This window comes from Mobula birostris, chromosome 31 (assembly GCF_030028105.1).
Source record: "Mobula birostris isolate sMobBir1 chromosome 31, sMobBir1.hap1, whole genome shotgun sequence".
Classification (NCBI taxonomy): Eukaryota; Metazoa; Chordata; class Chondrichthyes; order Myliobatiformes; family Myliobatidae; genus Mobula; species Mobula birostris.
In genome coordinates this window covers 21,306,454-21,333,608 of record NC_092400.1, presented here as the reverse complement: position 1 = coordinate 21,333,608, position 27,155 = coordinate 21,306,454, and the positions used below count along the sequence as shown (strand labels likewise).

General features: G+C 41.0%; 1 protein-coding gene across 4 annotated transcripts in view; it reads left to right on the top strand.

Moving 5' to 3' along the window:
- atxn2 (ataxin 2) overlaps window positions 1-27,155 on the top strand; it is a 137,756-nt gene that overhangs the window by 103,709 nt on the left and 6,892 nt on the right. For 3 of the 4 annotated variants that reach the window (XM_072248016.1, XM_072248018.1, XM_072248019.1), the window contains 7 exons: window positions 11,877-12,098; window positions 12,532-12,630; window positions 13,010-13,080; window positions 16,331-16,653; window positions 19,558-19,624; window positions 21,812-21,964; window positions 22,139-22,211. In XM_072248016.1, coding sequence (XP_072104117.1) covers window positions 11,877-12,098; window positions 12,532-12,630; window positions 13,010-13,080; window positions 16,331-16,653; window positions 19,558-19,624; window positions 21,812-21,964; window positions 22,139-22,211 — 1,008 coding nt within the window. The remainder of the gene's footprint in view (window positions 1-11,876; window positions 12,099-12,531; window positions 12,631-13,009; window positions 13,081-16,330; window positions 16,654-19,557; window positions 19,625-21,811; window positions 21,965-22,138; window positions 22,212-27,155) is intronic. The other variant, XM_072248017.1, reaches the window with a different exon arrangement.

Here is a 27,155-nt window from a genome sequence, read left to right as displayed (position 1 = left end):
TCATATCATCAGCAAACTTAGCCACAAAGCTCCCTATTCCATAAACCAAATCATTGATGTACAATGTAAAAAGAAGCGGCCCCAACACTGATCCCTGTGGAACACCACTGGTAACCGGCAGCCAACCAGAATAGGATCCCTTTATTCCCACTCTCTGTTTCCTGCCAATCAACCAACGCTCTATCCACGTATGTAACTTTCCTGTAATGCCATGGGCTCTTATCTTGTTAAGCAGCCTCATGTGTGGCACCTTGTCAAAGGCCTTCTGAAAATCCAAATATACAACATCCACTGCATCTCCCTTGTCGCCTACTGGTAATTTCCTCAAAAAATTGTAATAGGTTTGTCAGGCAGGATTTTCCTTTAAGGAATCCATGCTGAGTTCTGCCTATCTTGTCATATGCCTCCAGGTACTCTGTAACCTCATCCTTGACAATCGACTCCAACAACTTCCCAACCGCCGACGTCAAGCTAACAGGTCTATAATGTCCTTTTTGCTTCCTTGCCCCCTTCTTAAATAGCGGAGTGACATTTGCAATCTTCCAGTCCTCCGGAACCATGCCAGGATCTATCGACTTTTGAAAGATCATCGCTAATGCCTCCGCAATCTCCACAGCTACTTCCTTCAGAACACGAGGGTGCATTCCATCTGGTCCAGGAGATTTATCGACCTTTAGCCTATTCAGCTTCCTGAGTACTTTCTCTGTCGTAATTGTGACTGCGCACACTTCTCTTCCCTGCCACCCTTGAGTGTCCGGTATCCTGCTGTCTTCCTCAGTGAAGACTGATGCAAAATACTTGTTCAGTTCCTCTGCCATCTCCTCATCTCCCATTACAATTTCTCCAGTATCATTTTCTATCGGTCCTATATCTACTCTCACCTGTCTTTTACTCTTTATATACTTGAAAAAGCTTTTAGTATCCTCTTTGATATTATTTGCTAGTTTCCTTTCATAGTTAATCTTTTCTCTCTTAATGACCTTCTTGGTTTCCTTTTGTAAGGTTTTAAAGACTTCCCAATCCTCTGTCTTCCCACTAATTTTTGCTTCCTTGTATGCCCTCTCCTTATCTTTAACTTTGGCTTTGACTTCTCTTGTCAACCATGGTTGCATCCTTTTTCCACTCGAAAATTTCTTCTTTTTTGGAATATACCTGTCTTGCACATTCCTCATTTCTCGCATAAACTCCAGCCACTGCTGCTCTGCCGTCTTTCCCGCCAGTGTCTCTTTCCAGTCAACTTTGGCCAGTTCTTCTCTCATGCCACTGTAGTTTCCTTTACTCCACTGAAACACCGACACATCAGATTTCGGCTTCTCTTTTTCTAATTTCACAGTGAACTCAATCATGTTATGATCACTGCCTCCTAAGGGTTCCTTCACCTCAATCTCTCCAATCACCTCCGGTTCATTACACGATACCCAATCCAGTACAGCCGATCCCCTAGTGGGCTCAACAACAAGCTGTTCTAAAAAGCCATCTCGCAGACATTCTACAAATTCTCTCTCTTGAGATCCAGTGCCGACCTGATTTTTCCAATCTACTCGCATGTTAAAATCCCCCACAATTATCATAACACTGCCCTTCTGACAAGCCTTTTCTATTTCCAGTTGTAATTTGTAGTCCACATCCCTGCAGCTGTTTGGAGGCCTATAAATAACTGCCATCAGGGTCCTTTTACCCCTGCTATTCCTTAGCTCAACCCATAAAGATTCTGCACCTTCCGATCCTATATCACCTCTTTCTAATGATTTAATATCATTTCTTACCAATAAAGCCACGCCTCCCCCTCTGCCTAACTTCCTATCCTTCTGATACACCGTGTATCCTTGGACGTTCAGCTCCCAGAGCCATGCATCCTTTAGCCAGGTCTCAGTGATAGCCACAATATCATACCTGCCAATCTGTAGCTGTACAACAAGATCATCCACCTTATTTCTTATGCTGCGTGCATTTAAGTACAACACCTTAAGACCAGTATTTGATACTTTTTGCTTTGATTTCACTGCAACTTTATTGCACTGCAACTCATCCCAATGGCTACACATTTGCCCCATCACCTGCCTGTCTTTCCTGACATCTTTACTGCTCACTATCTTAGATTTATTTCTGTTTTCCCCTTCCTCCGCTCTATCATTCTGGTTCCCATCCCCCTGCCAAATTAGTTTAAACCCTCCCTAACAGCTCTATTAAACTTTCCTGCCAGGATATTGGTCCCCTTCGGGTTCAGGTGTAACCTGTCCTTTTTGAACAGGTCATACTTCCCCCAGAAGAGATCCCAATTATCCAAGAATCTGAAGCCCTGCCCCCTACACCAGTCTCTCAACCACGCATTCATCTGCCTGATCCGACTACTCTTGCCCTCGCTAGCACGTGGCACAGGTAGCGATCCCGAGATTACTACCCTGGAGGTCCTGCTTCTCAACTTCCTTCCTAACTCCTGGAAATCTCTCTTCAGGACCTCCTCCTTTGTCCTATCTATGTCATTGGTACCAACATGTACCAAGGCAACTGGCTGCTCACCCTCCCCCTTTAGAATATTCAGGACCCGATCCGAGACATCCCGTACCCTGGCACCTGGGAGGCAACACACCATGCAGGTGTCTCTGTCAGGCTCACAGAATCTCCTGTCTGTTCCCCTGACTATGGAATCCCCCACAACTACCGCATTTCTCTTCACCCTCCTTCTCTCCTGCACAACAGTGCCAGGCTCAGTGCCAGAGACCCGGTCACCATGGGCATCCCCCGTCAGGTCATCCCCCTCAGCAGCATCCAGAACAAGATATTTGTTGCTGAGGGGGACAGCCACAGGGGTGCTCTCCACTATCCGGGCATTTCCCTTCCCTCTCTTGACAGTGACCCAGTGTTCTGACTCCTGTAGCCTAGGGATGACTACCTCCCTGTAGCTCCTGTCTATCACCTCTTCACTTTCCCTGATAAGCACTAAGTCATCAAGCTGCAGCTGCAGATCCCTAACACGTACATGCTGGTACATACACCAATATTTCAAGATATGACAGAGTGGTCTAGGTCTAAAGATGTTTTCCTTGTGAGGAAGGGTGACCAGATACAGAGAAGCAGTTCCCTTTGATCAAAAGCAGTTAGTTCAGAGAGAGAAGACTAGAAATAGTAATTTGAGGGGGTAAAGGTGTTTGATTGACATGAGAACAGGAAGAGTTCAGAGTAAAAGGAAAGGTAGGATTACATTCTATGGATTTAAGAGCAGGGAATTATGCTGCAACTGTATAGAGTACTGGTGACTACTCTGGACTACTGCATGCATTTCTGGTCTCCTTGTATGGAAAAAAGGTATATTGGTTTTGGAGAAGATGCTAAGGAGGGCCACCGGGTTGATGCCAGAGACGAGAGGGTTAGCCAGTGAGGAGAGATTGAGCCACCTGGGACTGTATTCACTGGAATTCAGATGAATGAGAGAGAATTTCATAGAAATAAATCAGTGCTTGATGGCAATAATTTTGAATGCCAGGCTTGGGCATAGGCTATGAACACAGGTTTTGATAAAGAGTTTGTTAGCAGAGGGTGCAGGAGATGTGGAAAAATGGAGAGATGAGGGGCAAGGTAGGAGACCAATCTTAACATCACTCTGGTGATACAGATTCATAATCCTTTGGCTCATTGAGTCTGTGCTGGCATTCAAGCATCAATTTATACTTACTCTACAGTAATTATGTTTTTTTAAGTTCTTGCAGTGGTCGAGGAGGGAAACTGGAGCACCCAGAGAAATTAGTGGGGTCCCAGAGAGAATTTGCAAATTCCATACAGATATGGAACGGTCTCCTCAGTGAAAATGTTAATATTTCACAGCTCCAGATACTTTTTAGCGGAATAGTGTCCTAAATAAACGGCTGCGCCTATTAACCAATGGCCCAATTAACTGGAGGCAATGCACAAGTGGTTCACCAGGTAGATGAGGGGAGTTGACCTATGAGAAAAGAGTGAGTTGCCTGGGACTATATTCACTGAAATTGTAGCATTTTTTGAATAAGACCTGTGAGTTGTTTTGTGTGCTTAGACACAGCCCTTTATTGACATCATTATGTCAAACACCATCTCTTAAAGTGAACACAACAACACATTGATGGTGTTTGTGAATTATGTAGAACAATTTCTATTATGAACAATATGTGTCATGTGTCACCCAATGCATTAACCATTACATTACCCTACACAGGTCTGTCTCTCTCTCTCTCTCTCTCTCTCTCTCCCTCCCCCCACCCCCCAAAGAATTATCCAAAACAGGCATTGAGTCTGCTTGCAGCTTGGCTCCTATGTGCCTTGGTTGGAATAACAGGAGGTGCCTTTACCTTGTTCATGGGTGTGCTGACACACACACACGATCACGTCGTGACGCAGGGGATATGGTTGTGGAACTATCCAGGTCTTGGTGAGGTAGTTTAAAGTGATCTACAGAAATACATTTAGGTTTACCCTTCCTGCCTACAATAAAAATCTTCTTGCCTGTTCCAAAATGTGGAATGGGCCATCGTAAGGGCACTTAAGGGACCTTCAGTGCCATTATGGTGGGCAAAAATGAACGAGGTAGAACATAGGTCATCTGGAAGCCAAGAATGTTGTTTGCCATGATGGGAGGTAGGAATAGGTGAAAAAGAATTGAGTTTACTGAGGAGGGTGGAATGCTGCTGGACACCAACCAGGTGGTTGTGGCATCAGAGATAAAATCACCCGGTACCTGTAGCAGCTGCCTGTATACCAACTCAGCTGCGGAGGACTGCAGGTCCTCTTTTGGAGCCACACACAGGAGATGATCATGCCAATACTCATCTGTCAGGGAGGCCCTAAGGGCAGCCTTTAGGGAACAGTGAAACCACTTGCACAGGCCATTCGGTAATATACTATGGTGTGATGCAATTTAACGCCGAGATTCTGGGTCATTGTGGCCCAGAGGAAAGATGTGAATTGGGAACCACTGAACTGAGTGACCCAGGAGTTGATGAACATCTGAGCCATGTCTGCAGCCATTGTCGATGTTAGAGGGACAGCCCTGGCCATGTGGTGCTACCGGGCGAGAGGATCAACCAGGTCCACGTTGACCTGGTCAAACCTTCACTCAGAGACCTTGAAAGGTGCCGATGGTACCTGAACATGATTGTTAACTTTCGGCCGCTGACGAACAGCACAGACTGCACTCTAGTTTTTCACGTCCTTCCTAAGGCCATGCCACACAAACTTTAAATCAACCAGTTTCTGCAAAGCCATCCTGCCTGGATGTGAGAGGCTGCGAATGGAGTTAAAAACAGTATGCCTCCGGACACCATGGGGCGAGAGTGACCGTCTGAGACATTACACAGGAGTGGAATACCTGCATGTCCAGCTGCAGACCTGTGATTGCTGTACTGTGAGCCTGCACCTCTGGGTCAGTAGCTTGGTTGGCTGCCATACCATCATAGTCATTCCTGATATGTATGCGGCATTGATGGCAGGCCATGAGAAGCAATGAACTACAGTGTTATTTTTCCCTTTGATGTGCTATATGTCAGTAGTGAATTCTGAAATGTAGGCCAGGTGTCATTGCTGTCATGCAGACCAAGGGTCAAATGCTTTGGCCATGGCAGGCATGAGTGGTTTGTGGTGAATGAACACTATGAAATGCCAACACTCCAACAGAAAATGAAAATGGCAGACAGCCAGAGACTGAGAAGCTCACTCTATACTTCCTCTCCTCTCAGAAAGGGGAACGGAGCTGCCAACTGTAGAAGGCGAGCTCATGCCTCCAACCAACTTTTTGTGCACAGAAAACACAGTCTGAGACGTCAATAGTGATGGCTATAGGTGCATTGGGGAGTGCGTGCACCAGTAGGGTTGCCTATGAAAGAACCATTGTGTCATCAAATGCTCTGGTCATGTCCACAGACCTCTCAAGCTTGTGACTGGGGCACTGCCTTTAATGGGAGAATAAGTTCCGCAGCTTACAGAATTAGACAGTGATAGAAATTCCCCATACCTAAAAGGTCTTTCAATGCTTTGGAAGTGCAGGATAGTAAAAAGTCTATAATAGTGGCACCTTCTGCAGAGATTTGGTGGCCGAGAAAGTCAATAGTAGACGACTGAAACTGGCATTTAACAGGGTTAATAATCAGCTTGTCTTGGCTTAAGCGCTTGAAAAGTGTGTGGAGTTGTGATAAGTGTTTGGTTTCGGATGCACTGGTGGCAAGTATATTGTCCAGGTAAATAAAAAGAAAATTGATTATCATTAGTCGCTGGAAAGTCTATATTGTATTTTTCAGCCCAAACAGCATATGTAGAAACTCAAATAGGCCAAACGGGGTTATGGGAACTTTTGGAACCATTCTCAGTGCACACAGGCACCTGATGGTAGCCCCTGACTAAGTCCACTTTAGAAAAAAATGTATTTATGCCTTGAATATGTAGTGAACAGAGGTGGAGGCCTTATTAAGGCTCCGGTAATCGCCACATGGATGGCAGCCACCAGGCTTAAGTACCGTGTGGAGGGGTGAAGCCAAAGGGCTATTTGACCTGCGTACAAAGCCAAGCACTTCCATGTTATCAAGCTCAGCCTTCATGCCAGCCAGCTTTTCTGAGTCTAGTCCACACACGTAGGCGTTGACCAGTGAGCCAGTTGTGGAATTGTGGTGCTCCTCTCCATGCTTTGTGGCTATTGTGAAAAATGTGGGCTTGGTGAGGTTTGGGAATTCGCCCAGCAGGCGACTGAATTCACATGCGGTGGTGCATGTGCTAGACAGAGTTGTCGTGGTGAACTTACTGGGGGTACAAGGCAAACAACCCAAAGTCCTTTGCATCCACAAGCCGGCAGTCCTTTGGCAAAAGTAAATCTGTGTCGAGCAGAGGTCTAGCAACTTTAGCCAAGACAAAGTTCTGTGTGTAGCATCGCCCACCGAAGCAGAGCATCATGTGTCATGTCCCATAAGTCTGGATTCTGCTGTAATTGACTGCCTTCAGCAAGGGTCAGTTGCTCTGTCCCTTGTATTCGAAGGGCAATGTTGGCAGCACACTCACTTGAATGGCCGTGGAACACAGGAAGTGTTGCGCTCTAAGTGTGTCCGTAATGAAGAATAGATGCCCCTGGCAGCTGGAGTCCACAGTGTTCACAGATCTCCGATACCCTGATGTGCTGGTGCTGTCAAAGTTGCATGGTGTTGTCACCTATTGGCATTTGCGTAAAAGCGTGCATGATTAAAAGCATAGATCTGATGTTGTCTGGTTGGAGCTGCATGCCTGAGTCTGCTGGAGAATCTGCTGACGGAAGTGAGGAGGGAGGATGCATTTCACCTGGCTGAGTGTAGAAAATTGGCCATTTTAGTAAGCTCCCTATAGCCCTTTACCAGTGTATTAACAAGGGCTGTGCAAACTTGACCAGGTATTTGTTGCATAAAGAGTTCCTTTAAAATAAAACAAGAATGGTGATCTCCCAGAAGAGATAGCATTCGGCCCATTAGTTCTGAAGGCCTAGTGTCACGCAGGCCGAGTGAGAACAACTGTTTGGTATGCTCAGACTCAAACAGTCCAAAAGTCTGAAATAGGTGAGTTTTCAGAGTGACATATTTATCCCGTGTGGGCAGGTGTTCTGGTAGACTCACCACTCTGGCTGCAGTGGAACTATGTAGAGATGCTACGACTTAGTAAAGTTTGGTGTTGTCTCGCAATGCGAACTGGGCTTCTGCCTGTGCAAACCACACGGTAGCATGCTGCTCCCAAAACTCTGGCAGCTTCAAAGTGACCACGTAGGTCGACATGTTGTTGAGTAACTCTGGAATTGTTTGATGCTGTTGGAGTCATCTGTGTAGGATTTTGTGAATAAAACATGCAAGAGTCATTTTATGTGCTTAACAAAAGCTGCAGTCCTTTACTCCCATTATGAACAAACCAAAAGCAGTCGCCTTGTACTGACATCATTACATCAAGCACCTTTCCAGAATCTTAATATGAACTCAACCACTCAATGATGCTGTTTATGAATTATTTAGAACTGTTTCTATTATGAACAATATGTGTCATCTTTCACTCATTATATTACCCCACAGAATATAGAGATAATTTTTATAGAAACAAAACTATGAAAGGGATAAGATAATTAGGAAAGTTGTTTCCACTGGTAAGTGAGACTAGAGCAAGGCGACATAACTTCAAGATTCTTTTATTTATTTAAGAAAATTGCGTTGTAACATGCCTTCTGGCCCAATGAGCCCATACTGCCCAATTACACCCATTTGACAATCAACCTATGAATCTGTACATCTTTGGAATGTGGGATGAAACTGGAGCATCTGGAAGAAACTCATGTGCCCACAGAGAGAACATATAAACTCCTTGCAGACAGCAGTGGAATTGAACTTGGGTCGGCTGGTGTTACATTAGTGCATCGCACAGACTGCTATGCTATACATGGTGTGTAGATTGAGGATAGGGATGAGGAGAAACTGCTTTTCCCTGAATGTAGTTAATCTGGAATTCTCAGCCCAAGGAGAAGTAGAGGCTACGCACAAAACGCTGGAGGAACTCGGCAGGTCAGGCAGCATCTATGGAAATTGGTAACCAGTCAATGTTTCAGGCAGAGGTCTTGAGGACTGGAGAAGGAAGGAGGAAGAAACCGGAATAAGAAGGTGGGGAGGGGGAGGAGTACAAGCTAAAGATGAGAGGTGAAGCCAGGTGGGTGGGTTAAGGGGGGATGAAGTAAGAAGCTGGAAGGCGATAAGTGGAAAAGGTAAAGCGCTGGACAGGAAGGAACCTGATAAAAGAGGAAACTGGACCATCGGAGAAAGGGAAGGAGGAAGGACACCATGGGGGGGCTGATAGGCAGGTAAGGAGAAGGGAAGAGGTAAGATGGGGGGCAGAGTGGGGAATAGAAGAAGGGGAGGGGGGGAAAGTTGCTAGACGTTGAAAAAAATCAATGTTCATGCCATCAGGTTGGAGACTACCCAGACAGAATATGAGGTGTTGTTCCACACCTGAGAGTAGCCTCATTGTAGCAGTAGTGGAGACCATGGACCAATATGTCAGAATGGGGATTGGAATAAAAAAATTAAGAAAAGTGTTGGATAGGTAAGAGTTAGATGGTATGAGCATTTACTTGGAAGCTGGCTCCATGTCAATAGATAAATGCCATCAGTAAAAGCATGTAGATGAGAACTTAGAGGTAGCAAGCAACTATTTGTTTGCTGGGAGAAAGGGCAGCAGCTGGTGTGAAGTTTAGGGGGAAAGAGTGAGCTCTTTAGAGAAAATATGAGGTCAGAGGAAAAAAGGATTTCTGAAGGTACATTAGCTCTGATTGATAATTAGGTTGTAAATCAGTTGAGGGCAGGTTCCACAGAAGTGCACAGTGAAACTAAGGACTTTGCATAAGTGAATAAATAGTTTGGTATGCTCATTACAGTTGAAGGTATGACCCAAAAAAGAGGTTTTATTTTTGAGCTATTTCAGTTTTTGCGTTTTTAGTGAACCCTCCCACACGTTCAACAATTTCTTTGACCCCCTACCATCAGGCTGGAGGTAATGTGACATCAGGACAAGAACTGTGAGGATGGGGCATAGCTTCTTTCCTCAGGCCTTAAGACTACTGAACTCCCTGCCACCACCCAGGTCTCCTCATGTGTGAAACACCATTTGCATTATACTGTTTACTTTTTAATTTGTATGTGCACCTTATTATTTGTTAATTTATTTGAGATAATCTTACTTTGTGTTGTGTGTGAGTGATATATGTACTATGTTGTGCACCTTAGTGTGGAGGAACATTGCTCGTTTGGTGGTATACATGCTGAATTAACAATGAATTTAGTTACGAATAATTGGAAGAGGGAGGGAGGAAGGAAGGGAGTATGGGAGTCAAGCAAAGGCTATTAAGATTTTAAGACATAAGAGTAAAATTAGGCCATTCAGCCCATCAAGTCTGCTCCACCATTCTATCATGGCTGATCCCGGATCCCACTCAACCCCATACACCTCCCTTCTTGCCATGTCTTTTGATACCCTGACCAATCAGGAAACCATCAACTTTTGCCTTAAATATACCCACGGATTTGGCTTCCACTGCAGTCTGTGGCTGAGCATTCCACAGATCTATTGCTCTCTGGCTAAAAAAATTCCTCCTTACCTCTGTTTTAAAAGGTCACCCCTCAATTTTGAGGCTGTGCTCTCTAGTTCTGGATAGCCCCACCAGAGGAAACATCCTCTCCACATCTACCCTATCTAGTCTTTTCAACATTCAGTAGGTTTCAATGAGTTTCCTCCTGCATTATTCTAAATTCCAGTGAGTACAGGCCCAAAGCTGCCAAATGCTCCTTGTATGTTAACCCCTTCATTCCTGGAATCATCCTTGTGAACCACCTATGGACTCTATCTAATAACAATACATCCTTTCTGAGATGTGGGGCACAAAACTGTTGACAATACTCCCAAGTGCAGCCTGACTAGTGTCTCATAAATCCTCAGCATTATCTCCTTGCTTTTATATTCTATTCCCATTGAAATAAATGCCAACATTGCATTTGCCGCCTTTACCACAGACTCAACCTGTAAATTAACCTTCTGGGAATCTTGCATGAGGACTCCCAAGTCCCTCTGTACCTCTGATGTTTGAACCTTCTCCCCATTTAGATAGTAGTCCGCAGCATTGTTTCTTTTACCAAAATGCATTATCATGCATTTCCCAACACTGTATTGCATCTGGCACTCACTCCTGCTCTCTGACATTCATGGACCTCTGGCACCACTGCTGGTGCCTTCCACAGAGAAGACTGATGCAAAGTACCCATTAAGTTCATCTGTCATTTCTTTATCCCCCATTACTACCTCACCAGCATCATTTTCCAGTGATCCAATATCAACTCTCAGCTCCCTTTTACTCTTTATATAAACTGAAAATCTTTTAGTATCCTGCTTTATATTATTGGCCAGTTTGCCCTCATATTTCATATTTTCCTTTATAGTTTTTTTTTTAAGTTGCATTTTGTTGGATTTAAAAGCTTCCCAATCATCCAAATTCCCACTCACTTTAGATACCATATATGCCCTTTCCTCGGCAGTCCTTAACTTCCCTTGTCAGCCACGGTTGCCTACTGCTGCCATTTGAGAACTACTGCTTCTGTGGGACATTAGCTATCTTGCACCTTGTGAAGTATTCCCAGAAACTTCAGCCATCTCTGCTCTGCCATCATCCCCACCAGTATCCTCCCCCAATCCACCTGGACAAGCTCCTCTTTTATGCTTCTATAAATCCCTTTATTCCACTGTGATGCTGCTGCATGTGACTTGTGCTTCTCCCTCTCAATTTGCGGTATGAATTCAATCACAATATGATCACTGCTTCCTAAGGGTTCCTTTACTTTAATCTCCCTAATAAGATCTGGGTTTTTACACAATACCCAATCTCAGATAGCCTTTCCTTGAGTGCCCAAGCAAAAGCTGCTCTAAAAAGCCAACTCGTAGGTATTCAACAAATTCCCTGTCTTGCAATCTGACACCAAACCGATTTTCCCAAATCCCTTGCATATTGAAGTCCCCCATTAAAATTGTGACATTACCCTTATTACATGCCTTTTCCAGCTCCCTTTGTAATCTCAACCCCACATCTTGGCTACTATTTGGAGGTCTATATATGATTCCCATAATGTTTTTTCTACCCTTGCAGTTTCTTAATGCCACTCACAAAGATTCAACATTCTAATGAAAAAGATAGTAATCGGAAATTGTAATTCTCTTTCTTCACGAATGCTGATTGCTGAGTATTTTCATTATTTTTGCTCTTGGGTTACCATTTTGAAAGTGTGTAGCTGATTGCCCATAAATCTCACCTGAAATAATTCTGTATAATATTGATGCATAGTTATGTTCCTTGACATTGCATTTTATTTAATCTTTAGGTTCAAGTACCCGTTTATCTCCCAAAACACACAGACCGCGATCTCCCAGACACGGCAACCAGCCATCTCAGTATAACCCTGGAAATGCACCAAGTGGAATGATCCTATCTTCTCCCCAACCTGGCAGTGTCCCAGCTGAACCTTTAGCCATACCTGCTACAACAGTATCTCCTACACCAGCCAGTCCAGCTACCAATAGAGCTGTTACTCCATCAGCTGAAGGTGAGCAATTTATTTTTGCCGCCTTCTGCAGTCACATCTGCACAGTATTGAATGTTATATATACATTGATATGACAATGAAAGTGGATACTTTAATTGATATTTTCTGAAACACCATCTTAATTAACATTGCTTCTCTTTCTTACAGCTGAAAACCATCTACTTTTCATCACGGTAGCTATTTTTAAGCCTTGGATTTGCTTCACTATTATTCCTTATTGTTCTTGTCCCCATTTTAAGTGTTATTGGTTCTATGGCTAAAGTTGCCATAATAGTAGTTGATGTGCTGAAGACAAAAATGGGTTTGTGGATTTTTGGGATACGGAAAACTGGTTTTACTGTTAAATGCTCACATGGAATACAAATACCTATTCTATGCTTTAATGAGTAAATTTTTATTTTAGAAGTAATTCTGATTATTTTTGTGTTTACAGCTAAAGATACAAGGCTTCAAGAGCAAAAGCAGGGTTCACCCTCTGCAAAGAAAGAGACTCCCAAGACTTCCCCCAACCTAACCAAAGCAGGAATCAAGGGTTAGTGATGCATATGCGTGTATGCAGCCAATCGCTTCATCCCGTGAATTTTCTCCAGTTTATACTTATGCCATTTAGTTGCAAAATTATCAAATGTAGTTGCCGGCGTTCAATCTCATGAGCAACAGAAGTCCATTCACAATCTTCTAACTTTTATTAGGTTTCAATACTTTACTGCAAAAGGCAATCTTATCAGATTAAATAAATTAACTATATCTTTTGCACATGTTTTGATTATGTCCCAAGTTTTAAGTATTATGTTATTATACATTATACATTGATTATCAATTATATTATACATTATTATACATTGATTATCAATAGGATGGTGCACAAACATTTGTCATTTGGTTTTTGAGAGTTTCCATTCTTTTTCTAGCTGCATCTCCAATGGCTTCAGATCATGAAAAACAGATAGCAGATTTAAAGAAATTTAGAGAAGATTTTAGGGTGAGTACTTCTTCAGAGCAGCGCATGTGCACTGTGGAACAAAAGATAGATTTTGTAAATTTCTTTATCATCGTGTTTCATATGTTAATGTCTGGAATTTATAATGAAAACTAGTTACTCTTTATGAAGAAATTTGAGTTTTTTAAGATAAATATTACAAGTGTAATGCTTCTCATTGACTCAATTCCCATTCATCTAATCCATATAACCATATAACAATATAACAATTTCAGCACGGAAACAGGCCATCTTGGCCCTTCTAGTCCGTGCCAAACGCGTACTGTCACCTAGTCCCATCTACCTGCACTCAGCCCATAACCCTCCATTCCTTTCCTGTCCATATACCTATCCAATTTTTTTTTTAAATGACAAAATTGAACCTGTCTCTACCACTTCTACTGGAAGCTCGTTCCACACAGCTACCACTCTCTGAGTAAAGAAGTTCCCCCACGTGTTACCCCTGAACTTTTGCCCCTTAGCTCTCAACTCATGTCCTCTTGTTTGAATCTCCCCTACTCTCAATGGGAAAAGCCTATCCACATCAACTCTACCTATCCCCCTCAAAATTTTAAATACCTCTATTGAGTCCCCCCTCAACCTTCTACACTCCAAAGAATAAAGACCCAACTTGTTCAGCCTTTCTCTGTAACTTAGGTGCTGAAACCCAGGTAACATTCTAGTAAATCTCCCCTGTGTTCTCTATTTTGTTGACATCCTTCCTATAATTCGGTGACCAGAACTGTACACAATACTCCAAATTTGGCTTCACCAATGCCTTGTACAATTTTAACATTACATCCCAACTCCGATACTCAATGCTCTGATTTATAAAGGTCAACATACCAAAAGCTTTCTTCATCACCCTATCCACATGAGATTCCACCTTCAAGGAACGATGCACCATTATTCCTAGATCCCTCTGTTCTACTGCATTCCTCAATGCCCTACCATTTACCATGTATGTCCTATTTTGATTAGTCCTACCAAAATGTAGCACCTCACACATCAGCTTTAAACTCCATCTGCCATCTTTCAGCCCACTCTTCTAACTGGCCCAAATCTTTTGCAAGCTTTGAAAACCTACTTCATTATCCACAATGCCACCTATCTTAGTATCATCTGCATACTTACTAATCCAATTTACCACCCCATCATCCAGATCATTAATGTATATGACAAACAACATTGGACCCAGTACAGATCCCTGAGGCACACCACTAGTCACCGGCCTCCAACCTGACAAACAGTTATCCACCACTACTCTCTGGCATCTCCCATCCAGCCACTGTTGAATCCATTCTACTACTTCAATATTAATACCTAATGATTGAACCTTCCTAACTAACCTTCATGTGGAACCTTGTAAAAAGGCCTTACTGAAGTCCATACATATAGACAACATCCACCGCTTTCCGCTTGTCAATTTTCCCAGTAACCTCTTCAGAAAATTCAATAAGATTTGTCAAACATGACCTTCCACGCACAAATCCATGTTGACTGTTCCTAATCAGACCCTGTCTATCCAGATAATTATATATACCATCTCTAAGAATACTTCCCATCAATTTACCCACCTCTGACGTCAAACTTACAGGCTGATAATTGCTAGGTTTACTCTTAGAACCCTTTTTAAACAATGGAACCACATGAGCAATACGCCAATCCTCCGGTACCATCCCCGTTTCTAATGACATTTGAAATATTTCTGCCAGAGCCCCTGCTATTTCCACACTAACTTCCCTCAAGGTTCTAGGGAATATCCTGTCAGTACCTGGAGACTTACCCACTTTTATATTCCTTAAAAGCACCAGTAGTTCCTCTTCTTTAATCATCATAGTTTCCATAACCACCCTACTTGTTTCCCTTACCTTACACAATTCAATATCCTTCTCCTTAGTGAATACCGAAGAAAAGAAATTGTTCAAAATCTCCCCCATCTCTTTTGGCGCCGCACATAGCTGTCTACTCTGATTCTCTAAGGGACCAGTTTTATCCCTCACTATCCTTTTGCTACTAATATAACTGTAGAAACCCTTCGGATTTATTTTCACCTTACTTGCCAAAGCAACCTCATATCTTCTTTTAGCTTTTCTAATCTCTTTCTTAAGATTCTTTTTACATTCTTTATATTCCTCGAGCACCTCATTTACTCCATGCTTCCTATATTTATTGTAGATCTCTCTCTTTTTCCGAACCAAGTTTCCAATATCCCTTGAAGACCATGGCCCTCTCAAACTTTTAACCTTTCCTTTCAATCTAACAGGAAAATAAAGATTCTGTACCCTCAAAATTTCACCTTTAAATGACCTCCATTTTTGTATTACATCCTTCCCATAAAACAAATTGTCCCAATCCACTCCTCCTAAATCGTTTTGCATCTCCTCAAAGTTAGCCTTTCTCCAATCAAAAATCTCAACCCTGGGTCCAGTCCTATCCTTCCCCATAATTATATTGAAACTAATGGCATTGTGATCACTGGACCCGAACTGCTCCCCAACACATACCTCTGTCACCTAAACTATCTCATCCCCTAACAGGAGATCCAACACTGCCCCTTCTCTAGTTGGTATCTCTATGTATTGCAAAAAAAATCCATCCTGCACCATTTTAAACAGTCTAATCTCTGTGGTTTATTTGATGGTCGCAGTGCACTTTGAGAACTTACCACTGCTATATTTTTCAGAATGCTAGTGCGTTCCATGCCATTTCTAAAGTGGTTTTTCCTCTTTCTTTCTTGTCAATTAAAAAAAATACTTTTAACCATAGTGTGTGAGGCATTTCTTGCTTCATTTACCTCCATTATATATATTTTTTCGGTCAGCACAAGAGCGTTACTGTTAGCGCAATGGGCTCAATTCCCCCCTGCTATCTCTGAAGAGTTTGTACATTCTTCCCTGTGACTGTGTGGGTTTTCTCCTGGTACTTTGGTTTATTCCCACATTCCAAAGATGTACGGTTAGTAGGTTAGTTGGTCGCATGGGTGTAATTGGGTGGTGCAGGCTTGTGAGCTGGAAGCTTGTGGTTACTGAGTGCTATCTCTAAATGAATAATAAATAAAAGTATAGTTAGGCTTACAATATCATTTGTAGGTGAAATAATACTGATGTAATAGATGATGCTCATTGTTGAATATGGTTAATATTAGACCAATTAATATTAATGATTCCTAAGATACTTGTGCTTGCTTGTTTTGACTAACGCTGACAAGTTAATATGTGTATTTAAAGTTAACTTTTTTTGTTATTTCTAGCTACAGACTACATCAACCCCTGATCCAGTTGTGGAGCAGTTCAGTAAGCCAAGAGAGGGTGTAGATAATCAGCCTAAGGATTCAGTCAAAGAAAAAGTAACAGTGATTGAGCCAAGCAACAAAGAATCCGCTAGTGACAGCAGCTCCAATGCCAACACCAGCAATGGTAGTAGTAAACCGAGCAGTCCCAGCACTACCCCAAATATCATCAGCTCTGAGCAGAAGAGAGGGCCTGATGTGACGTCCCAAGCTGTCCAGACCACTGGTCCGAATACCAAGACAGAGAAGGAGGAAAAAGAGGATAGAAAGGAAGGTACCCCAGAGTACGTATGCACACCAGAAATAACATCCTTAAATCGCACATATGGTGCAAGCTACAAACTTGATTTTCAAACACAGGTTTTCCACTTCAGCATTCTGCAAGTACGTCTGTTGAATACAAAATCACCTTCATCTTCAGTGAAGTTAGTGAAAGATGGGAAGCATAGTTTCTGATGTTGGTCTATAACAACAGGTGTCATAAATTAGCATAGGGCCATAATCTTAAAACTCCCTTGCCAAAGTCAAAGTTTTCTGCAGTGAGGAAATCTCTGATTTGTATTGTAAGTAAGTACTTTTACTTCCCAAAGTAATAAACACTAAATATGACTGCTGTGATTTGAAACACACGTATTTTGCAACTGTAATGTTCAGTATTGGATACAGCTACTTTGAGTTATTAGAGTGGCAAAGCTGCTTTTCTCAAGGGTTATGAGGAAATGCTCTAAAGGTTTTTTTTCCCCTTTGTGACTGGTTGGACAAAATATGCCTTTCTACCAAGTTGAGATGAGAGATACTTTCGTGGCATTAAATCTAGTTCAGGTTATGGTTCAAAAGCAATGAAAGTAAATATATACAGTAGCATGCAAAGGTTTGGGCACCCCTGGTCAAAATTTCTGTTACTGTGAATAGTTAAGTGAGTAGAAGATGAACTGCTCTCCAAAAGTCATAAAGTTAAAGATGAAACATTCTTTTCAGCATTTTAAGCAAGATTAGTGTATTTTTGTTTTGTACAATTTTAGAGTGAGAAAAAGGAAAGGAGCACCATGCAAAAGTTTGGACACCCCAAGAGATTTGAGCTCTCAGATAACTTTTACCAAGGTCTCAGACCTTAATTAGCTTGTTAGGGCTATGGGTTGTTCACAGTCATCGTTAGGAAAGGCCAGGTTTTGCAAATTTCAAAGCTTCATAAATACCCTGACTCCTCAAACCCTGTCCCAACAATCAGCAGCCATGGGCTCCTCTGAGCAGCTGCCTAGCACTCTGAAAATTAAAATAAATGTTGCCTACAAAGCAGGAGAAGGCTATAAGAAAATAGCAAACACGAGGAATTCTGCAGATGCTGGAAATTCAAGCAACACACATCAAAGTTGCTGTTGAACGTAAAAAAGAAAACAATAAAGAGATCCAGATCCTGACGAACGGTCTCGGCCCGAAACGTCGAATGTACCTCTTCCTAGAGATGCTGCCTGGCCTGCTGCGTTCACCAGCAACTTTGATGTGTGTTGCAAAAAGATAGCAAAGCGTTTTCAGGTAGGCATGTCCTCAGTTTGTAATGTAATTAAGAAATGGCAGTTAACAGGAACGGTGGAGGTCAGGTTGAGGTCTGGAAGACCAAGAAAACTTTCTGAGAGAACTGCTCGTAGGATTGCTAGAAAGGCAAATTAAAACCCCCGTTAGACTGCAAAAGACCTTCAGGAAGATGTAGTAGACTCTGGAGTGGTGGTGCACGAATATGACCTTCATGGAAGAGTCATCAGAAGAAAACCTTTCCTGCGTTCTCACCACAAAATTCAGCGTCAGAAGTTTGCAAAGGAACATCTAAACAAGCCTGATGCATTTTGGAAACAAGTCCTGTGGACTGATGAAGTTAAAATAGAACTCTTTGGCCGCAGTGAGCAAAGGTATGTTTGGAGAAAAAAGGGTGCAGAAATTCATGAAAGAACACCTCTCCAACTGTTAAGCACGGGGGTGGATCAATCATGCTTTGGGCTTGTGTTGCGGCCAGTGGCACGGGGAACATTTACTGGTAGAGGGAAGAATGAATTCAATTAAATACCAGCAAATTCTGGAAGCAAACATCACACACAGTCTGTAAAAAAGCTGAAGATGAAAAGAGGATAGCTTCTACAACAGAATAATGACCCTAAACACACCTCAAAAACCTGACTACCTCAAGACGCGCAAGATGAAGGTTATGCCATGGCCCTCACAGTCCCCTGACCTAAACATAATCGAGACTCTGTGGATAGACCTCAAAAGAGCAGTGCATGCAAGACAGCCCAAGAATCTCTCAGAACTAGAAGCTTTTTGCAAGGAAGAATGGACAAAAATCCCCCAAACAAGAATTGAAAAACTCTTAGCTGGCTACAGAAAGCGTTTACAAGCTGTGATACTTGCCAAAAGGGGTGTTACTAAGTACTGACCATGCAGGGTGCCCAAACTTTTGCTTCAGGCCCTTTTCCTTTTTTGCTATTTTGAAACTGTAAAAGATGAAAATAAAAAAAGTAATCTTGCTTAAAATATTAAAGAAATGTGTCATCTTTAACTTTATATCTTTTGGAAATCAGGTCATCTTTTACTCGCTTTGCTATTCACAGTAACAGAAATTTTGACCAGCGGTGCCCAAACTTTTGCATGCCACTGTACGCGTAAAATGTTGCTCAAGATTTCCAGCATCTGCAGAATCTCTTGTGCACTTGAAAAAGCAAGTTGAGATAGCTGCAGTGGAAGGGACAGTAGCAATCTGATGGCTTGAATGATCTTTGTTATAGATTCTATGTAGCAAAATATCAAGTACTCCAGTTTCTGTGATCTTAATGTGGAAACGAGAGTTGTACTTAAGTGCTTTAGCTTTGCGATGGAAACATGTTTGAAAACAAATTAAAATGTAAATTTGTTTGTACAGTTTTTAACTAAATTTTTATGCCTGCTTCATCGTTATTTTGCTTTTAAACACTTGATTACATATTTATTCAAATGATTTAAGTTTGTTGCTCCTGTACATTCCTGGAAATATTACAGATTCAAAATACTATATGAATAGATTATTTTTACATGCAGAACACAAATGTAATAGCTGCGACTGAAAAAATAATGTTGAAGGTGTTTGATGCATTTCCAACAAATATTACATGCGCAAGGAATATTTGTACGAGTATACTTAATATTTATTTTTTTTATTTCAGACAAGTCAGAAAGTCTACATTGAATCCCAATGCTAAAGAGTTCAATCCCAAGGCTTTCTATACTCCTGTAAGTGATTTCACTTATTTTTTTACCCCCACTCCCCTCCATACACCTTTTTATATTAAAAATTTAAGGGCACCTTCTACAGGCTCCCAAATGAAATGAAGAAATATTCTTATCTATTTACCTTTGCTTTAATCTTGACCAGGTTCTTCATTTTTTGTAAAACTTTCTAGTGTCATTTATTTCAGAAATGTGTACCTACATTTCAGAGTTGCCTATTTGAAAACATTTGAGGTCAAGAAAGGAATCTCTGCCTGATAGCCAGAGAATCATGTGAACCGCTACCTATTTGCATAATAAGGTCAATAGGTTACTCTTGAAGAAATTCATAAGCTGCCTGACACAAAGAAGCAATGATGTTGCTGGGGCATTTGTTTGAACTATTGGGGCTTCGTTTGCTAAAATCATAAGAAATGGGAGTAAAAGTATTCCTGTTCCATCTACCCTGCCATTTAACAAAATCATGGGTAGTCTTCTGCCTTAAACACCTTTTTCCTGCTATCTCCTCATATCCTGTGTTTTATTTAATGTCAAGAAATCTATCTTTCTCTGTTTGAATTCAAGGCTTCTAGGGTACAGAACTCCAAAGATTTGCCATACTTTAAATGAAGGCGTTACTTCTCGAGAGTCCTAAATGGCATATCCCTTTAGCCTTTTAGTTCCAAAATCTTGTTCAGAGAAGATAGCCCCATGTATCTGTACTGTTGAAGCCGGAAAAGAACTTGAACTGTTAGTAAGATCGCCTTTCATTCTAAGGAAGAGAGACCAAAATTGTGGATGCTGCTTTAGATATGGCCCCATTAATACCCAATCTAATTGTTGCAAAACATCCTTCCACTTGTACTTAAATTTCTTGCAATAAGGGCAGCATACCATTTGTTTTTCTGTCTGTCTTTTAGCTTTTATTGGTGACTTATATTCCCACTTAGTTTCATCATTAAGCTTGGAAACTTTACGTTCAATCACATCTATCAGAAAGTGAATCAGAATCGGGTTTCATTATCACCAGCATATGTCATAAAATTTGTTGCTTTGCAGCAGCAGTACATTACAATACAAATAAGACAATAAATTACAGTGTAAGGAGTATATATTAAAAATAAATAAGTGGTGCAAAATAGAGGGAGAAAATACTGCGTAGTGTTCATGGGTCATTGTCCATTCAGAAATCTGACAGCGGAGGGGAAGAATCTGATCCTGAAATGATGATTGTCTTCAGGCTCCTGTACCACTTGAAGCCTGAGATAAGGTAGCAACGAGAAGAGGTTCTAGGAATTGGACAATTTTCACGTTTTTCATTACCAATACTGATTTATTTTTGAATCCTCTTGCACTGGATCCTCAGTTCTCTGGGAAGTAATTTTGTTCTGTGAAGTAATTAATTTATCCTACCATGCATTTATTCCTCATTATAAGTTCTTCCATCTTTGTATGTAGGACTTGTATTTGCCTTTGCCCATCTTCCATTTTTACATGATTGTAGAGGCTCTTGCTCTTTGAAGCTCACCTATGAGGAACGAGGTCTTTATTATTACTACTGACAATCTATATTCATCCCGTATGGTAAGGGAGAGTAACTTGTTCTGTAATTTAGGCAATAAAACCAATAGTATGGTGTAAAGAAGTAGGATTTCCTGAATTATTTTCATTCATTCCTCTTATTATTTAGTATGTTGTTTGTTACTTTGCAAAATCCAGAGGCAATGCCTTTCATTGTTTTGTTCTATTTTGAAATTTCTTATCTTCTGTGTTAGTTCACAGCCATCTAAAATTTAGACTTTCATTAACTTGCATCCCTGAGTTACCAATTCTGTCACTGAGACAATGGTCCCAATTAGATTGGTTCTTGTATCAGTCTATTTTATTAGTACATTCCTTTTGAGTGACTTTTTAAGGTTTGCAGTTGAAATGCTAATTTGAATTGTGAAGCAAAATCGTTGCTTTGGAGGTATATAATTAGATATCTAAATTTTTAACTGCATTTCTGAGTTTGGTGAGCTTTACTGAGTTTCTTCTCTTGCATTTGAGCATTTTCACTGTCACTTTGTCTTTTGCTGTACAATCATATTTTCTGTTTACATTGAAATAACAGGATAATATATGCCACAATTTTCTTATAGTTTTTTAATGAATTTATTTTGTGAATTTCTGTAAATTGAGACTTGAATTGCCCTTCTTAAAATTTAATAGCCTAAACCAACAACTACACCAACGCCACCACGTCCTCAAGCCCAGCCTAGTCCATCGATTGTGGTACAACAACATCCTCCTGCAGTGTACAATCAACCAATGTGTTTTACACAGAACATGGTGTACCCAGTTCCAGTCAGTCCAGGAGTGCAGGTAATCTGTATGAAATCTTGTTTTCCTGTTTCGATTCTTGTCTAATTGGCAATTTTTAAATTGCTCTACAGACCATTTTGATGATAATTAGTTCTATATTTACATGTGTGACAATTTCTATCATTGCTTGATTCTGAATGATGAGATTATTTCCTCTGTTTCCTTTAACTTTAGACTACACATATGTACCACGTACCAATGACTCCCATGCCCATCAACCAAGCCAAGTCATATAGAGCAGGTAAAGGTGAGATTATGTGGTTTTGTCTTGTCAAATGCAGACTTTTGTTTTGATGGAATTGTGCAGACTAATTCTGAACTGGTTTTCAATGTACCCGTAAATGGTGTACTTCATTTTGATTTTAATAAATTTTGAAGTATCTTGTATTTCTATCATATCTTGAAAGTTGGTATGAGCAAACCAGAATGCATGTTTCATGCATTCCCATGTAAATCATTCTTGTGTATTTGAAAACTAACCTTTTGTTACCTCTTGGATCAGCTCCAAAGTTGCATAAGGATTCTTTCTTTATAGTTAATGATAATTCATGCTGCTCATATTGGCAAAGTTATTGTCAACTGACTTAATTTATTACAAGCAATAGTTGAAAAGCAAGGAACCAAGTAAGGACAGGATATTTTAAACATTGCACATAACAACAACATTAACAAAGTAATTGTGTATTGAAGAATCTTTCTGGGCTGTTTGTCCATGGTTCTGAAAGATTCCATGTAAATTTATGATGGATGTGGTGGCTGAATTTGCATACTGGAATTATATTTGAACTAAGGTAGGTATGTATAAGGGGTAAATTGGCTAAAGTTCATTGGAAGTTAGGTTAAAATGTGAAGGAAAATTATGCTAGGTATTTTTAAGAGATAATTTATAAATTCTGTGTTCTCTAATAGGAAATTCTATGTAGAAAAAGTGGTTTGATTATAGCTAAATACTAATGTTAAGAATATACATGAACTAAAGGAAGAGCACTTCTGCCTCAGAACTCTAGGTTCAATCCTGGCCTCGGATGCTGTTTGCATTGACTTTGCACATTCTCCCTATCACGTGGATTTTTATTGGATGCTCCAGGATGATCCTACATCTCATGTCAATTGTCTGCTTTAAATCATCCTTTCATGTACCTACATGGCAAAAGAATCAAAGCTGGGGTGGAAGTGTGTGAGAGAATCAGCTGAGGGAAGGTATTGCGGAACTCTCTGTTTTGATGGAAGATAACACATTACAGTGCTGTTTTTTCAAGAAAGAGAGAAACCGGAGGACACCCTTGACTAGTCAGCTCGACTGACAATCAAAAGTAAAGAAACTGCTAGACTGTTGTTCGGGATGTAATAGTTGCATCTTGCAAAATCATAATACACGTAAAATATAATTTGAAAAATCCTAATTTTTAGTGTTACTAGCATGGTAGCCGTAAGTGGTACTATTCAAGGCAGTGTGTTTAAATCTTCATAAGGTACACAAGACTATTACTCAAGATAAGTGGTTATTGGAATGAGATGTGCTTTAGCTTGGATGAGTATGGTTGCTGGACAGAATATGAGAGTAAACATTTGTTGTTAGTCAGTTGGCTTATTGCAAGCAGAGGAATATCCTGACAGTCATTGCTTGTGACTCAGCAATTTACAATTCTTATCAGTGATTTGCGTAGATGCAGATTTGATGCAAACTTCCTACAGCTTCTGGTGACCCTGTGATTCCTGTCTCAGAGGCTGATGTCAAAGCACCTTTCAAATGGCTGAACCCTCGCAAGGCATCAGGCCTTGTTGGTGTGCCTGGTAGGGCACTGTAAACCCGTACCAACCAACTAGTGGGAGTGTTCAAGGGCATCTTCAATTTCTCACTGCTGCCTCCAGAAGTTCCCACCTGCTTCAAAAGAGCAACACTCATACCAGAGCCCAAGAAGACCAGAATAAGCTTCCTTAACAACTATTGCCCAGTTGCACTCAAGTCTACTGTAATGAACTGCTTACAGAAGTTTGTAATGGCCAGAATCATCTCCTGCCTAAGCAAAGAACTGGGCCCGCTGCAATTTGCCTAGTGCTATGACGAGTCTACAGTGAATACAATTTTCCTGGCTCTCCACTTGATCTTGGATCACCTGGACGATAGCAATGCCTACCTTAAGCTGCTGTTTATTAATTACAACTCAGCATTCAACACAATCATATCTCAATACCCCCCTCAGCAACTGGATCCATGATTGCCCTCACTAGGAGATTACAGTCAGAGAGGATCGGAAATTACATCTTCTTCTCCCGAACAGTCAACACTGGCTCTCCTCAGGGATGTGTGATTGGCCCACTGTTCTACTCACTGTTCTGACTTTGTGGCTAGGCACAGCTCAAACGCCATCTATAAATTTGTTGACGACACAACTATTGTTAGCAGAATTTCAGATGGTGATGAGGTGTCGCAATAACAACTTTGCACTCGATGTCAGTAAGACGAAGGAATTGATTGTGGACTTCAGGAAGGGGTAGACGAGGGAACACATGAAGGGATCAGCAGTGGAAAGGCTGAGCAGTTTTAATTTCCTGGATGTCAACATCTCTGAGGATCTATCCTGGGCCCACCATATTGATGTGATTACAAAGAAGACATGACAGCAGCTATGTTGGAATTTGAGGAGACTAGTATGTCACAAAATACTCCTGTAAGTATACTGTGGAGAGCATTCTGAGTTAGCTCCATCACCATCTGGTATGAAGGGGCCACTGCACAGGATCGGAAAAGGCTGTGGAAAGTTGTAAACTCAGCCAATTCTACAGTGGGCACTAGCCTCCCCAGTATTCAGGACACTTTCAAAAGGCAAATGCCTCAGAAATGTAGCATCCATCATTAAGGACCCCTGTCACCCAGAGCATGCCCTCTTCTCATTGCTACCATCAAGGAAGAGGTACAGGAGCCTGAAGACACGCTTGGTGGATCTGGAACAGCAGATATCTGAATGGACAATGAGCCCATGCGTGCTACCTTACATTTTATTTGTGTTGTTCTCTTTTGTACTACTTGGTTTAATTTAATATTTTATATATACTTATTGTAATTTATTTTTTATGTGCTCAGTATTTCAATGCACTATTGCTGTAAAACAAATTTCATGACATTTGCCAGTGATATTAAGCATGACTCTGATAATATACTGTATCCACGTTTGTTAATGCCATAATAGGCAGGGTAGGAAAATTATAGTATAAAGAGTATATTGTAATTTATAGTATTTTTATGTACTGCACATGAAAAACAAACTTCATGACATGTCAGTGATAATACACCTGATTCTGATTTTTAGAAAAAAAGCTGTGCAGATGTTTTTTTTAAAAAAAAAGTAAGTTTGTTGGGCACTGTTGTAAGGTTAAGAGAGCAGATAAAGTGGCAGTTGGAATATAATGTGGGAACTTACCCAAGAATGATGACTTCAGAGAAGGACATAACGATACGGAAGGCGCTGGCCTGGAGGGCTATGAACGACACGAAGGAAACCTGGAAGTTGAACCTGACCAGAGGGCTTAAAAAGAGAATCTTCATAGCACTCGTAGAGTCCATTCTCACGTACGGATGCAAGACGTGGACACCCACCAAGACTATGCAAAAGTCTCTAGATGGTTGCTATATGCAAATGCTCCGGATGGCTCTTGACGTGAGTTGGCAACAGCACATGATGAACATCGAGCTATATGACGACCTACCGATGCTGACCACTAAAATCAAGGCGGGAAGACTGCAACTAGCGCGGCACTGTCTATGCCACCCCGAACTACCTGCCAGCCTAGTCATCATATGGGAGCCCAAGCATGGGAGGATGAACCCTGGGTGCCCTCCCAAGAATATGGTCAACACACTCCTAGAAGACAGCGGTGCAGCTAATGTAGATGAACTGAACACATTGAGGGAGAGGGAGAAGTGGAGAGTCCATCATCGTGCCCAACGCCGGTCCCCTAGGCCTGAGTCAACATAGTAGTAGTACCCAATTTTGTAATAATAAGAATGTAGAACGATAATAGAATTCTTGGCATAAAAGTGATGAAGGAATGTGTGGATAGAGCTGGAAAGTGGATTTAAAGTAAAATACAGCAGTTTCTGGTTAATTAATGCAACTGCTTATTTGGGGCGACTCTTTTAAAGAATAAAAACTAATTGAGGAAAATAACCAGGATTCCCTTTGTTCATTTGGGACACTATGCCACTTAATTTGGACAGGAGATTGTTGCCAAACAGTTTCTTAACTAGCATCAGCTGTGTGCACATGCTTTAGAGTGAACAATTTTTAAATAGTGTCAGTTGCGTGTGTATGTTCAAAAAGGAATGATTTTTGTTACTGATGGTGGAAAAATAAACAGTAAGACAATTCAGAACTGTTTTGCTCACTGTGGTTTCAAGCATTTGGACCTCAGTATGCCAGAAACGATTCAGAGTAAAAATGAAACGATTTCATTACTTCAACAAGTACTTGAACAAAGAATTTGAAAATATCTGCAATCATTGAAAGTATTGCTTGAAGGCAGTCCATTATCTGTACTGGGTGTCTGCTGATTTTTTTTCATTTGCAGTCAATCAAAAGAACATGGCAGCATATATTGGATCCATTTCTCCATCAGGAACTAGTACACAGTTTTAAAGTACTGTAGTATTAGTAGTGTTCTGATTTGTTCTGCATTTCATTTGAATGCATAATTTGTACTCAGTTAAGCTGTAGTTTGCCTTTTTTTTTAATACTTTTTTAACTACTTCCATGAAATCTTGGCTAATTAGGACAGTTGCTTAATTGGGCCAAAATGTACTGGTTCTGATGTGTCCCAATTGACTGAAATCCACTGTATATAAGATTTAATTGAATAGCAGAACAGGCCTGAGGAGCTGTGTTTGCCATACTGCTATCTTGTGTTTTTATAATAAGTTATAATAATGAAATACCATGAAATCCTTTGAGTATGGCTTAGCACTTCAGTTCCTTTGAACCTTCACATCGTTGTTGGTTAGAAAATAATAGCTAAACTTCTCAATTTAAGCTGAAAAGTTCACTGAGCAAAATAAGTGCAGGAATGTTGCCTGTGCCTGATAAGCTGATTGCAGTGCTTTCATCAGTGCCCAAATATTCATTTATGTATATTTGTGCCAACTGAGCAATTTGTGATTTAGAAAAGACGATTATCCCCTCAGTAACTGCAGCAA